The sequence below is a fragment of the Rhodnius prolixus genome, unplaced genomic scaffold (assembly GCF_049639745.1).
Source record: "Rhodnius prolixus isolate KJV_2025 unplaced genomic scaffold, Rpr scaffold_3, whole genome shotgun sequence".
NCBI classification, from domain to species: Eukaryota; Metazoa; Arthropoda; class Insecta; order Hemiptera; family Reduviidae; genus Rhodnius; species Rhodnius prolixus.
In genome coordinates this window covers 11,952,603-11,966,651 of record NW_027411603.1, presented here as the reverse complement: position 1 = coordinate 11,966,651, position 14,049 = coordinate 11,952,603, and the positions used below count along the sequence as shown (strand labels likewise).

At 30.2% G+C, this 14,049-nt stretch overlaps 1 protein-coding gene across 4 annotated transcripts; it reads right to left on the bottom strand.

The window, feature by feature from the left end:
• Positions 1-1,002: 1,002 nt before the first annotated feature.
• On the bottom strand, positions 1,003-13,306 carry LOC141453078 (armadillo segment polarity protein-like). Of its 4 annotated transcripts, XR_012457769.1 has the most exons (15): positions 13,155-13,306; positions 11,268-11,337; positions 10,955-11,179; positions 10,680-10,867; positions 10,445-10,594; positions 9,140-9,294; positions 8,766-9,067; positions 8,278-8,633; positions 7,703-7,957; positions 6,991-7,312; positions 6,179-6,330; positions 5,773-5,863; positions 4,833-5,041; positions 4,271-4,379; positions 1,003-3,025 (listed from the first exon to the last, which is right to left on the bottom strand). XR_012457769.1 is itself a non-coding variant. In XM_074125819.1 (13 exons), exons 2-13 carry the CDS (start codon positions 11,302-11,304, stop codon positions 2,847-2,849), a joined length of 2,412 nt encoding a protein of 803 aa, XP_073981920.1. In that variant the 5' UTR covers positions 11,305-11,337; positions 13,155-13,306; the 3' UTR covers positions 1,003-2,846. The 4 variants fall into 4 exon arrangements, 2 of the variants coding, with proteins under 2 accessions (XP_073981920.1, XP_073981921.1); XR_012457768.1 differs by lacking the exon at positions 4,833-5,041 and having other exon boundaries at positions 2,792-3,025; XM_074125819.1 differs by lacking the exons at positions 4,271-4,379; positions 4,833-5,041.
• Between the last annotated feature and the right edge of the window lie 743 nt (positions 13,307-14,049).

The window sequence follows — 14,049 nt, the reverse complement described above, 5'->3', positions numbered from 1 at the left end:
GATTTCTGATGATAACGTGGATGTGTTTTCGGTTAAATTCCTATTAAAGACCCATTTAGGCTTTCCAGCACGAATTTAAAGTGTGTTGTTTCATTTGAGCATTTGCTGCAGTAGCAAGGTTTATTCATTGAGCATGTCAATGAAATTGGCTAATGCATTATTTCGAATCTCGGATACATATTCATTTACCGCATAACAAAGCCACAAAAAAATAAATCGCACAAAAACAGGTTTGACTGTATTTCTAACAAGGTGAAAAATGGAGCAAAGGCTAATTTCCATTACGGTCCAGTTAGAGAAAAAGAAGGTTCCCATAAATACATAACTATCTAACAGTTATTAAAGTTTTGAGATTGCTATTATTACTGATAATGTTTTATGATTTGTCGTCCTTAGTGAAATATACTCCAAGTTGAAACAAACCGCTAGCATGCTTTTGGGTTCAAACTACTTTTATATTTAAGGTTTAATCGGTGTTATTCCTTCATATATTAGACTAAACTTCTACGCGACAGCGATAGATTAATGCCCTCGATAGTTTGGCATTTTAACATATATATAAATCTTTTGGTTTTTAGTTATTAATAGATTTCTTGATAAATAGATTCTATTTTATAAGTAATTGTACATTGTTAGTCAGGTTAGCTTTAATGATAAAGGTACTGTTACCGAAACGGAGTCACTAACCTATATAATAGTGTCATCTCATTTGCACAACTCCCTACCGTAAAATTCTTTAACTTAAAATAACAATACTTTTTATACCGTGACATAGCCAGCCAAGCGATAGGCCTCTATAACTATTCTTTTTAAACCTTTTAGGGGTACGGTACTGTAGCAACTCCAATTTTACCACTTTTTCTAAACCAATGTTGTCTACGTAAAGTTGAAGTGGCATAGACCCAGAACGATGCAGATGGCCTCTACTCTTTGCTTTCTAACCTAACATATCGGGGTACCTGACAGAATTTGATAAGATAGGTAAAAGTAATAAAATAATAATCTCATCCATCCTTTTTATTCACTTAAATTTACTAATATGGAACATCTGCTACAATTTCTTATCAATAAGAAGAAATTAATATTGTAAAAAATAAACACATTTAAAACACTTTAAGAGGAATGTGCACACGGAGTTCAGTCTCTTGGAATAAAACTAATAATCCATTCAAATGTCTAAAAAAGCAAAATAAAAATAAAAAAAAAATTAAGACGATTTGTTTAAATGTTACTTATAATAATAACATAAACATTAAAAGAATCACACTTATGTAAAGCTCAAAAATACTACAATAAGTAATAATATCTACAACATAATAATTAGTTTCTTGAATTGTTCTACAATGAGAATATTTAAACGACATAGTTAAATAATGTAACTCTACTATTTCAGACTACACTCTTATATTTTATACAAATAGGAAATGAAGTGTGAACAAAATTCATTCTTAATCTAATTAATGTTTGAATATTTTAAGATTTATTATATTTGTATATAAAAGGAGTTGTTTATATATGTATATTCTAAATATAATAATTATAACTGGTTTTACATGATATGACTGGCACTCAAATAACAAGAAAAAATAAAGCAGTGAAATTAAAAATTATAACAAGTGATAGATAAAGCAGGGGTAACCAAAATGAATGTAAACAAAATAGTTAGAAATATTTACACTAAATAAAATCTAAAAACATAAATTTGATTCATCAGTACTCAAAATAATATAAAAAATACAACAGTAATAATGGTTACATAAAAGGAAAGTATAAAAATGGCATCGTTTGTATGTTAACTTTTATATTTAGTTCTGGCTAAAATTAATAATTAGAATGATTTGGCGTAACAATTTATTAGGATTTATTTCTTGTGATAAGCTACAATTCAATACATCTTTTCTCGGCCAATAATGCTTTAAGAATTGGAATACAAAGAATTTGATTTTAAATAATTTTGAAACTGATACAGATCACACACAAAAAAAAAAACTAAAACATCTAATAGAACTCATAAACCAAATTTATTATTTATATATTCATGTGGGCATTTAAGTCTTGTTTTGGCATTTTATCTAAAATGTAAGCTATTTCTTCCTGTTTATTTTACTTAATTAAAAAAAGTTTATACCAATTTTTATTTCTCTTAAATGATCAAATTTAGAATGAATCTTATCTTAAATTTATGTAATTGTCAATTCTAATAAACAAAATACTTCCTATGAATAGAACCATTTTACTCTGTAATAAAATTCATTCTTAGTCCAATCACTTTGAAAATTATTTTAAAGTATTAAGGTATAATCAGGAGTTGTCAGATATTAACTAAATACTTCAAAATATGTCAACGAAATGAAATTAAAAAAATAAATTAACAGAAAGTAGAAATCTGCAATAAACATTTAGTCATTCTTTCTTTCAGTACGGTTAAATATATAACCAGGGCCATACCCCTGTCAAATGTAAGGTTTAATATATATAAATAAATAATGTTTTGGTTTATGTATCTTTGTGTTGATTGGTGCACCGACTTAAATATTTTTTATTTCAGATTATTGACACAAAGGGAACTGCTAAATATCTGACAACCATGAATGAAAAATTGTCCTTTACTTAATCAAATAAGATATTTAGGCCCATCAAATTCTAATTCCCAACTAATTAAGTTCATTAATGAAGCCTTAAAACATTAGGCAATAAAACTTAAAAAACGTTTTTGTAAAATTTGATTTTTTTTTTTTTTTTTTTTTTAAAAAACATGGTAATTTAATAATTTATTCTTAAATGCGTGAGGTTTTTTATAATTTTGTTTGTTTGTTTAATTCAAAAGTACGGATTCTTGTGTTGGTTTACAAATCTGTATCATACCATGCAGCCAACTGGCTATTATCTTGCGGAGGTGAAGGGATATCTTCTAATGGTCCGAAATCCAGATCTGATGGACCAATGTCCATTGGACAAAAGTTGGAATCATCTTGTGAACCAAGTTCTAAACATCGCACTGATTCTACTGGTACCGGGTCATAACCTGTGATTTTATTTAAAATATAAGATTAATGTGAAATTTGGAATTCTTGTTAATAGATAATTAAAAAGAGATGTAATTTAAATAATGCAATAAATAAATAATGCTAGGGCACTGCACAATTTCACTTTGTAGCATTTTATTCATGAAAATAAATAAAAGGCGAGAGCTAATCAAGATCAACTAAAATGTAACAACAAAAAACCAGCTAACAACTAAATTTTTGGCATTTTTGCCACGACAATCGTTGGAAATGAGTGAGCAGCATTTTAAGGAAACACGATAAAATATTAAATGATAATAAACCTATCATGTCAAGAATGGGTCTAAAACTAAAATATTTTTCTTAATATAAGGTAGCATAAATTGAATAACATTGTTCCTACTAAATCCTAAATCATAATTTTTGTTTAAATATAATTTCTGTGTTTTCTTCTTGAAAGGTAAGCTGAGAAGTAAGTTTCAAAGAAAAAAATGATCAAGTTTTTTTTTTATTTTGCTTAGATTCGGATTTTCTTTTATTCTCTGCTTGGTTCATTAAGTTTGATTAATGAAATTACTTCAAAACTTCAGTTATGCTACTGCGCTTAATTTGAAAGGTAAATAAATACTAACTTAATAAGTCAGGCTCTATCGGCAAAGTAGATAATAGCTCTCAGGTCAACAAATTTATATTTTTTTAATGTGCAAAGTTCTTATAAAAAAAAAAAAAAAAAAAAAAAGCAAAGAGCGACTTACCAAAGAAATGCCTTGACCGATTGGAAATATTACTAGTCGATAAATTAATAATTCTGAATTCTGTGAGAAAAGTAAACGGATTTACTTCTATTTTAAATTTGCGAATGGAATAAGACTATGCACTTTTTAAATGATAAAAACTTCAAAACAAAATTTAACAATTTTAGTAAATATTACAATTATTTTTTTAACCTGAATGACTAACCTTTACGAAAGGCGCACCTTTTCAAATAGACTGATTAGTAAAAAAAAAGTAATACAATATACATAATAGCTAAGGAAAGAAAGTGGGTAAAGTTTATGATTCATGCAAAGAAATAAAAAAAACACGCATGCAATAAAAAAAAAAGATTAGAAAAATTGATCTATAAATTGAAAAGATACAGCAGAACTTTCTATCTTCTAAATCAATATTTGAAAGTAAAAATGTTACTAATATAGCTTTATTAATAATAAAATTAAAGCAAAGTTAAATTAAGAAAAATTAATTCCCTTAATTAGTTAAATTACCTGTTAAGATAGCTGATAGGAGAAATAAAGACCCACTGAAAGTTTTAGCATGCAAGTCTTAATTTTATATAAATCCCCTCATTTTTTCAACTTTCTTACCAATTGTAGTCTGTATTAAAGAAGAAAAAGAAATTGTTAGAATATTCTTATGTCTACTGCGGAAAATCAGCTAGCTGGCGTTAGTCAGCTTCTTTAATACTTTAGAAGAAAAAAATTATTAACAATTTGTTTTTTGTTTTTTTTTTGAAATACATAAAATTAGAAAAATTTGTTAGGCCAATATTAATGTTGTTACCATAGACAATAATTTTAATGTTGTTTTACAAGTTCAATTGTATATAGTGATATAACTCAAATTAAAAAAAAAAGAAGTATTATTGGCAGTTTAAAGCTCCACGAAATTATAGAAATTACAAGAAATCTTCAAAAAACTGCTTGAAGATTTTTTATTTTAAAAATAGTAAAAATGATTTTAATACGTCATTCATTTAATAATGGCTTTCAAGTTCTTTAATTACGACAGGAAATCACGATTATTAGATTAAGTGGGTAATTAATTTACCTAATGTATGACCGAATGTTGGGCGACACAAATTGCACACTGTTGCTGCAACAAAAGAGCAATGATCTGCCTCATTTGTGTGCGCCGATAAAAAACAAAGTTTTGTCAATATCTTTCACATAATGTTCCTTTAAAAATAATAGAGATGTACTAAATGCGGTAATGGCCTTACTGTTCAGGCGGGCCTCACTTTATCTCAAGTTAAAAGTCTAGGACAGAGTAAAAATCACATAATTTTTTAATATTTTTTTTCTAACAAATAAAATGTTTTTAATCGATCAGTTGGGAATCTCTTACCAACAGATATATCGCTCATACATAACCAACTGCCACAAGTAATAAATAGTTAATAACAGAAAAGGCACTACTTCGCTAGGGACATCAGATCTGTTAAATTAGCATTAATAATCAAATGGGTTTCCGATCAGAGTCATAAGATTAAGAAAAATCTTAATTATAAAATTAAATTTTCAATAATTAAAATTTTAATAACAAAATTTTTCAATTATTTATATATAAAATTAAAAAGCAGGGAACGCCCATATTAATCTAATAGTTGATTTTGCCTGTAGTGCTTTTTTAAACTTTGAAAAGTTTTGGATTTTTTCCCCCTCCAGTAATTGATTTTTAAGGTTTGTTCAGATAATTCGAGTTTCACCAATATATCTTCTGCATACATACTACATCTTCTATTAAAAAATACCCTGAATCAAAGGCTGGAAATAGAAAGTCCGTCACTGGTTTGGAATTAAAAATAAAAGCACAGTATGCTGAACATTTACAATGAAATTAGCCCACTCTACACTCCATTAGCCTATTATTGCAAATCTACTATTTTTCATGACACCAATTCATGTAGTGAACGGGGATCGAAGCACTCTTCTATTATTCGATATTTAAAGAAATACCTATATATACATAAAAAAAAAACTATCTTTACCTTGCAAGTATGTTCTGCCACCATCTGGACTGTGAACACTTGGCGGCCCGTGTGTGTACAAACCGTCGTAACTCTCTTCACTTAACATATCCTAAATTACATGGTGGGAAAAGAAGAAAATTTTTGAAATTACGTAACAATAACATGCACTCTAAAAATTCTTTTAATGTGGAAACAAAAACAAAAAACATCATGTATACAACACAAAAAATCTAGAAAATTAGCAAAACTCATAAAAAAAGATGTTTATCATTGCCTTAAAAAATAAAACTCCTTTTAGGAAATTAAAATAAATTACATGCTTTTATTTGATACAAAAGTCTTCACTCTTGTGCTGTCTACACTCCATTGATCTATAAACTAGGGGCCAACAATGTTAAATTTAAAATAAAAAAAATCTTTAAACCTGTAAATCTGGTGCCATGCTGAGATCTCCAGCGTTCCACATGTTTTGATCTTCTCTAAACAATGAATTAGTCAATTCCATCGACAGCCTTTTCTTGTAATCTTGCGGTTTATCCTCAGACATTCTGAATAAAACTGCTGCAGCGTATGTAGCTGGAAATTAGAATTCAGTTTAGCATTTTAAAGACAATTCTCTATCAGCACCTCCAACATAAAAGAAAGCTATATCAGCTTAAAGTCCGTAACATTGCAATATTTGAATCTTTCATAAAAGTGCAACGAAGGTAAAATAATATTCCGCATGTGTGGAGTTCAAATGAAGTACGCATGTTTACCATTTTTAATTTCTAAAAGATTTATGGTTTTTATTCATCATCAGGGGTTGTAAAGTTGACCATCCATTACCAGAGTGAAAGACAAATTTATAAGAATTTATCATCTACCTATAATGTTCTTGTCACACGCTATCTTTATTACATATGTCAGAAAATGAATGGTGCAATAAGAACATTGTAAATTGAAGTGAAATCCTCATCATCTGATGATAAATGAAAATCCAAAACCAGTTAGAAAGATAAAAAAAAAAGGGTTTTAGGACGGATAAAAACGAATTTATCCAGCACTGCATACCCAAGCAGTAGTAGGACAGTTGTAAAGGGGTTATATAAACATACATTTATTAATGTACAAAATAAAATACTCCATAAGTTTAAGATATTAGGTTGCAGATCTTACCAGGAAAGATCTTTTAAGATCAGTTTTCAATAATTAAATTAATATCTTTATTCCCACATAAAGATTAGATATACTGACCGACTCCTTCATTCCGTGAATGTAACAGCTCAGTAAGAGGCGCCGTAGCTCCTTCTTGTTCTATAAGTTCAGCACCTTCTTTATCTTGAGCAAGTTCGCACAATACACCAGCAGCAACTCTTTGTATGTTTTCTATCTCGTTAAACAGAAGTTGTACAAATATGGGAATAACCAACTGTCCACGAATAATAGCTCTGTTGTGACTTTCTCTTGCAAGGATATGTAGAGCTCCCACGGTACCTTCAACAATCTCTTCCATTCTCACACCGTCAGCGTACACTGCTGGAGTCTGAGTGCCTCCACTATTTGCAACATTAGTTCTCTGAAAAAATTTATTTCTAATTAATCACTTGAAATATTTAATTAAACTTAAAATTTCACAAACAGAAGAACAGTACATTTTTAGGAAGGAATAAATAACATCTATCTACAAATATTGACGTAAGCCACGGAGCAACACTTAAAAAAGTTTCCCAGCGTTTTTAAAACGGATGTTAGTAACAGCTAAAGAACACTTTTAGGCTCTGCCAGAACTAATTTTCCCTTAAAGGTAAACATAAATTTCAAATAACGAACAAAATGTGTAAAATTTGCCAAGATCGTACACTTTCTACTTAAAGCATGTTATGAGAGAACAATTGTAGTTATAGTTAACTAATATGCTATTACGAGAACAATGAATACTGCAAATATGAATTAGAACGATACTAACCCTCTGAGTGTCCTGATAAGCACGAAGCAACAATCTTACAAGATGATGTATAGCACCATGATCTCTTAGCGGTGCATGATTAGCTTGGCAGAGTGCGAGGTTTCTTATAAGACCAATTACTGCTTTCACCAATGGCCAACGAGAAGGAGGATGTAACAGTTTCACAATTACTTGAAGACCATAATTTAGCCGAACTGCATTCTGGGCCATTTCACTTTCAACATGTCTTGATGTCAAATGACGAAGTGCACATACCTAGAAGTTTAACAGATATAGAGATTAACGGAATGAGCTTATTCCTCTACTAGAATTTAATGCTTTGCAGTTTTACGTTTGTTAAAAAGAAATACCTTTAAGAAAAGTAACATATAAATTATTGGGCTCTAAGAACGAAAAAAAAAAAAAAAATTAATATCGAAAAGAACGTCTACACAAAACAATATTGGTATAATCATAGCTAAAAAATTGTTAAACTGTCTTTAAATATAGAATATCTTATTAGATACTCACGCTATGATTTCAAAGTATGTGTTTCTAAACAATATTGAGACTAACATAATAATAAAAAATCTTACCGCAGGTTCTGTGATTTCTTCACGATCACCAGCTGAGACAATTGTTCTTACTAAAGCATCCACACCTCCAACCTGACATACGGTGACCTTATTTCTTTGGTTATTACAAGTGAGATTTGATAATATACCAGCAGCACAGGTGACCATGTTAACATCAGATGATCCCAATAACTGTACAAGTGATTGTAATAAACCTTCTAGGCCATCAACTTTTGTACCAGCATCGGATAAATTCCTCAACGTCCAAAGACAATTTTGCACAAGCCGTTGCGATGGATGGCCAAGATGCATTGCCAAAGCTTGCATTCCTCCAGCTTCTACAATGGCTGGTTTATTACTTGAACAAACTGAGAGCACTGAAACCAAGGAATTGACTTTTACACAATCTGTATAAATCTATTAAGAAACTCACAATTTTTTGTAAAAATAATATTTGTCAAATAGTTTTTTGAGTAATGAGAAATATTAAATTCAAACATAAAACTAACCTTTCAAAACTCTGGATGTTGTCCAAAGAAGCTTTTCATAATCATAACTTCTCATAATTCTAACTAATTCAATGGGCCCTTGCGAAGCTAAAATTATTAACTTGCTTTCTTGATTGCCATAAGCCAATATTTGCAGACAGTCAGTAACAATGGCTAAAAATTTCACATTATTCCTTTGCAAAAGAGCAACCATTTTCTGCAAACCACCAGCTAATCGTACGGCCATTTTACTTCCTTCTTGATGAAGCAATAGATTATGCAATGTTGTAATAGCGTAAAACAAGACTGATTCAACAGGTGAGCTGAAATTTAATTTTCTATAAATATAAATTCATAAAAAAATAAAAATTTTATAATATGGAATAAAACAAAACCTCAAAAGTTTCACCAATGCAGGGATTCCACCGCTCTTGAAAATGGCTAGCAGACCTTGTCTATGATGCGATAAATTATGCAATGTTCCAACAGCGCCTTTAGTTGTTTCTAGGTCATTACTGTTCGAAATGGCTCTCACCAAAGCGGCTACCATCTGTTGCAGAAATTATTACTTTAAATATGATTTCTGAATTTATAGATCTTACTTTAGTAATATGAATTGCAGGTTTGATATGCAAACTAAAAATATAGAGCACTTCACATGAATTTAGTATTTTCACCCATCTTTACAGATTAGTTGGTCAGGTTTGAGTAGAAAGCTTGATTTTCAAAATTAAAACTTCACTCACACATTAGCCTACATGTTTATTTCATCCTGCAGGGTTCTTCTATGTAACGGTGCCGAAAATTACGTAGAAGTTTTCAATTGTGAAATATATATAGTGTAATGATAAGATTCAATGACGAGCCCTCTCCTTCATTGTATATTTTATACTAAGCTAATCCACTATTGAGTAACTAATATAACGATTCACAAACTGCGTGCCAAGAAAGCTCTTCCAAAAAGAGTACAGCTATAATAAAGTAGTTGTTTGCCAAGTGGCGAGCATTTTAAGTAAATAAATCCCACACATTTTCCATTGGATTTAAACTGTGCAAACGACATGGCCAATAAAAAATTTGACTTTACTTATTGTAGACAAGAATGTTCTCGGTAATTCTAGCAAAGAGGGTATTATCTTAAAGCTAACGCTGGTGTACAAATGTGCATGAAATCTACCTTGGTGCCCTATACTTAATGCCTGTGGAGTCCCATATTATAATAACAGTGGAATGGCACTGGTGACCAGTGTAGTTAAACACAGTACAATACCTGTGCAATCGAAACTGTTAGTACGAACACCTGAGGACGTCATTCCTCAGAGAGTGAAACTTTCTCTTTAAATCACTTAAAGAAAGCGAGGATCATCGCATCAGTTATTTTCATAAGAACGTCCATTTCCAAATTCAATTTACGAAGCCAGAAAAACGGTCAAATAAGAATGGAATTTTTCCTGTAACAAAATCAATTAAATGTTCTCTCAGTATCCCTCCCCACTCATGGGCTGAGTGTCGTTCAGTATGGTTAATCTTACTGGAAATTTATCCAATGGTTATACTACATAAAATATTCACATTTCTCACGGTTTCCAGTCTTCACATCACTTTACGGGCTTCACCGCTGAAAAGGCTCCATCCTCTACCCTTCATTCCTTTCCCGCACAAAATAGAATTTAGTGAGATACCTTGACTAATAAACATACCTGAGAGTTGTTCATAATTGCATGACGAGAAGCTTCTTTTTTAGATAACTGATGAACCATCATAGCTGCTTGTGAAACTACTACTTGATCTTCATCATTCATCAGTTTAATTAAATCGGGTATGGCACGAGTAGCAAGATCAGCGTCATCCTATAAAATAATTGTCCAATTTAAATAAATAAATAAATATAAATTTATATACTGTATATTTCCAGCAACAGTTACAAATAGGTACCTGATAATTAATTAAATTAACGACAGCATGTTTGAGCATCTGGCTTGGTTCTGACAAGCGTTGGACAGCAGTAGCTTGAGTCTGATCAAACTGTGTTGAAGGTATCTCAATTCCTTCTTCTAACGTTTCAGGAAACATCGCCGCTCTAACTCTCTGAGAACGTGTCTGAGCTAATTGTTGATTCATTTCTATAAATAATGAACAAGGCTTTCTCATTCATAATCTCTTATTAAATAACTTTCAAAGTCATAAGAAGTAATACAATAAAGTATTACCGTCAACTTGATCCTGAGTAAAACCTTGAGTAAATCCCTGATCTAGATCGAACATAAGTTGATCTCCGTCCATTTCTTCTTCTTTGCCAGACAAAGATGGCGCTTGTGTGGTGGTTCCAGAATGAATCCCAGAATCTGCAAGATATGAATTCTGTTGCCATACCAATGTCTGTTCTTTTACAGAACCCATTGGTAAATCACCACTTTGGTAGTTCCCGTGAGACACTGTAAAAAAGAAGAAATTATTTAAAATAAAACAAAAGATTGGAATTTGTGGAAATGTTGCTGATAATGTGACAGAAAATTCACTTACTTGTTCTGCTCTGTGGATTCTGCATTTGATAACTCATTTCACAACTCAGGAAACAAGTTGAAACAAATACCTGAAGGAATTAATAAAAAAGAAATGGGTTAATTACATAAAATTTAAATGCATAAATAAAGTTTTACCCACTTCATAAATACTTTTAAAAATTGTTCTTCTGCTGTCTAAAACTAATATCTAAAGCATTATCTATTCAAAACTTTATTCTAATTTTAATATTTGTCGTCCAATATATTTTTAAAGATATAAATTCATTTGTATTACCTTTTAGCGTCCATAAACTATTAATATTGATTAGAGTAAGTGAAGTAGAACTGTCTTGTCTATAAAAACTTTATTTCCAAAAACTAATTTTTTACGCGGAAGCAATGTTTTTAATTACATCATTGAAAAAACACTTTCAAAAACAAATCTGCTTGCTAATGCTTCTTTTTATATGCCACACAACATTCTTGTTACCTCAGTTTGCAAACGTTTGTATTATTGCAAACAAAAAGTAAAGTAAGTTCGTTCCAAGTAAAAAAGAAGCATTGTGAATTAACTGAAGCCAAACCCAAGAAAAACGTATTAAAGGCTTACAGATGATCATCAATAACGGATTTGTCCACAAATATAAGAATATGGGCTATGTTCAGCTGAAATGGAAACTGAAAGCAGATAATTGTTTGAAAAAAAACTATATCTATAGCTGAACAGTTAGAGGCGAGGACCACTAACTAATATGAACTTACGTTATTGAATTCGATTACCGATCTTGAGTAATGAACATTATTTAATACTTTTATACTAGTTACCTTAAAATTTTAAAATAATTAAGTTTTGATAATTTCATTTAGGTATTTGTTTAATATTCCTTAGAGAGAAGTCTAAGATCAAACCTTCCTTATGGATTTTCCAGTTTTACATACTTTCCTACCAGTTGGGGGCCATAGTACTAAAAATTCCGTGAATAAAAATGGTAAGATAAGCCAACCAGAGTGATAATGTCGTTCGTAATGTTAGGCTGGACTACCTTCAACGATGACAAGATGCTTTAGCGAGTGGGTAACATTCTTTCCCGTTTATGCTTAACCCAGCCAAACAAAGAAACGAGTTTAAAATTATGCAAGCGTTTCTAGATCCACTCAATCCTTATAATACTACAGAGAAAAAGTTTTAAGTAGCTGAATCACAAAAAGCATCATCTCACGATTAAATCTTTCACATTTTTTAACCGAAAAGACATCTGTTTTTCAGAATTCTTAGAGTTTTGAAAAAGATAATAAAATTATAGAAAAGTTGGCAAGAGTCTAAGTGTTTTCCTACCCGAACAATCCATTCATCCTTAGGGTGAAAAAATATTTACGTATATATAACATTTCTTGGTTTTTGCGTCTGTACAAACGAGCTTAGTATGCAATGGTAAGCACATAATGATAATAGATAAAGAATGTGGAGTAAATAAGAAAATGTTGAATTATACTAAGATCAGTATTATGTAATTCACAAAAAAGATAAACAGCGTAATGATGGCTAGAATTATTAGAAGCAATTCATAATAAAATCTCAATTACAAAAGAAAAACTAACACAAGTTTCATTCTGAACTACTAAAAAACCTGTCGAGATTAACATTAATTTATAAGGAATGTATTCACTACATTTTTTCGTTTTTCAGCTACAGAAATCTACACCCCTTAACTTTTTACATCACCTCACATAAATTTTTTAAATTATTTCAGTTATTTGATGAACATTAAAGCATTTTTATACTAGCTAGAAAATTAGTAGGAATGCGTCTAAAAAAATATTGTAGCTGATAGCTTAAGTACCGCTCAACTGAATCTATTTATGGCTTACTTACGTAATTAATATAATTCTTTAGCAAAATTCTCACCTCTTAATGCAATACACTTAAAAACCTGATAATTGGTTGTAAATTTGTAAAACACAAACACAAATACTAGGAGACTGAGCACCAAGACACTTATCGAACATGACTGGATCGATTACTCACTCACACAGGTCAATGCTACAAAAATAAGGTTGACGCCTTTTTGTCTCAAGCAAACATTTTATTTCATAATTTCTCTTAGAACTCTACGTTCGTATTAAAATAATCATTATAATTAAATTTTTAAACAATCATATATGTAATAAAATTATTTGATCTCATTGTAAAGAGATTTACTGAAAAAGTATATTTGTATTAACTCCTAAATCTTGTTTGTCCACCCCCACCAGTTTCTACAAGAAATCAATCATCTCTGTTACGGCGCTATCATCTTCATGAATTTAAAACAAGAGTTGCTCACTAATTAACAGAGTAAATTTATTTGAATCATGCCACTTAAGTATTCCACAAGCCTGTTTTGAAACTTTTCGTTTTGGCAAAAGTGAAAACATCTTCTTAATAAAACGTTTTTTTTTATTAAAAAAAATTTAACGGCGCTTTTTAACGAATTCCTTTTTTAAAGTATATTTTTTACTTTGCTCTCTCCAGCATGTATAATAATGTTAATATCATCTTTTCAAAGAATTATATAATAAATATTTTCAATTTCTTTTACACGAAAATTAATTTCTATTTATTAGAACCTAAAACACTCTTAAGTTTCGAACAGGTAAATATAGTTAATAATTACAAGAGATGACCTTCCTATAAGAAAGAGAAAATGAAAGACAAAACAAGTTAGCTTAATGCAGAAACAGATTCTCTTAATTATTTTTGTGAGAGTAAGCAAGTCAAGTATCGTAGATTTTGTTTAAATTAATTTCAAGAAATTGAAATT

What these genes read in the sequence shown, in the direction of transcription:
- LOC141453078 (XM_074125819.1), bottom strand. Translation starts at nt 11,304, where the DNA reads ATGAGTTATCAAATGCAGAATCCACAGAGCAGAACAA. An exon ending in TACTCAGGATCAAGTTGACG is followed by an intron (nt 10,868 to 10,954) that starts GTAATACTTTAT and finishes CATTATTTATAG; the next exon opens with AAATGAATCAACAATTAGCT. An exon ending in GCATTGGTGAAACTTTTGAG is followed by an intron (nt 9,068 to 9,139) that starts GTTTTGTTTTAT and finishes ATTAAATTTCAG; the next exon opens with CTCACCTGTTGAATCAGTCT.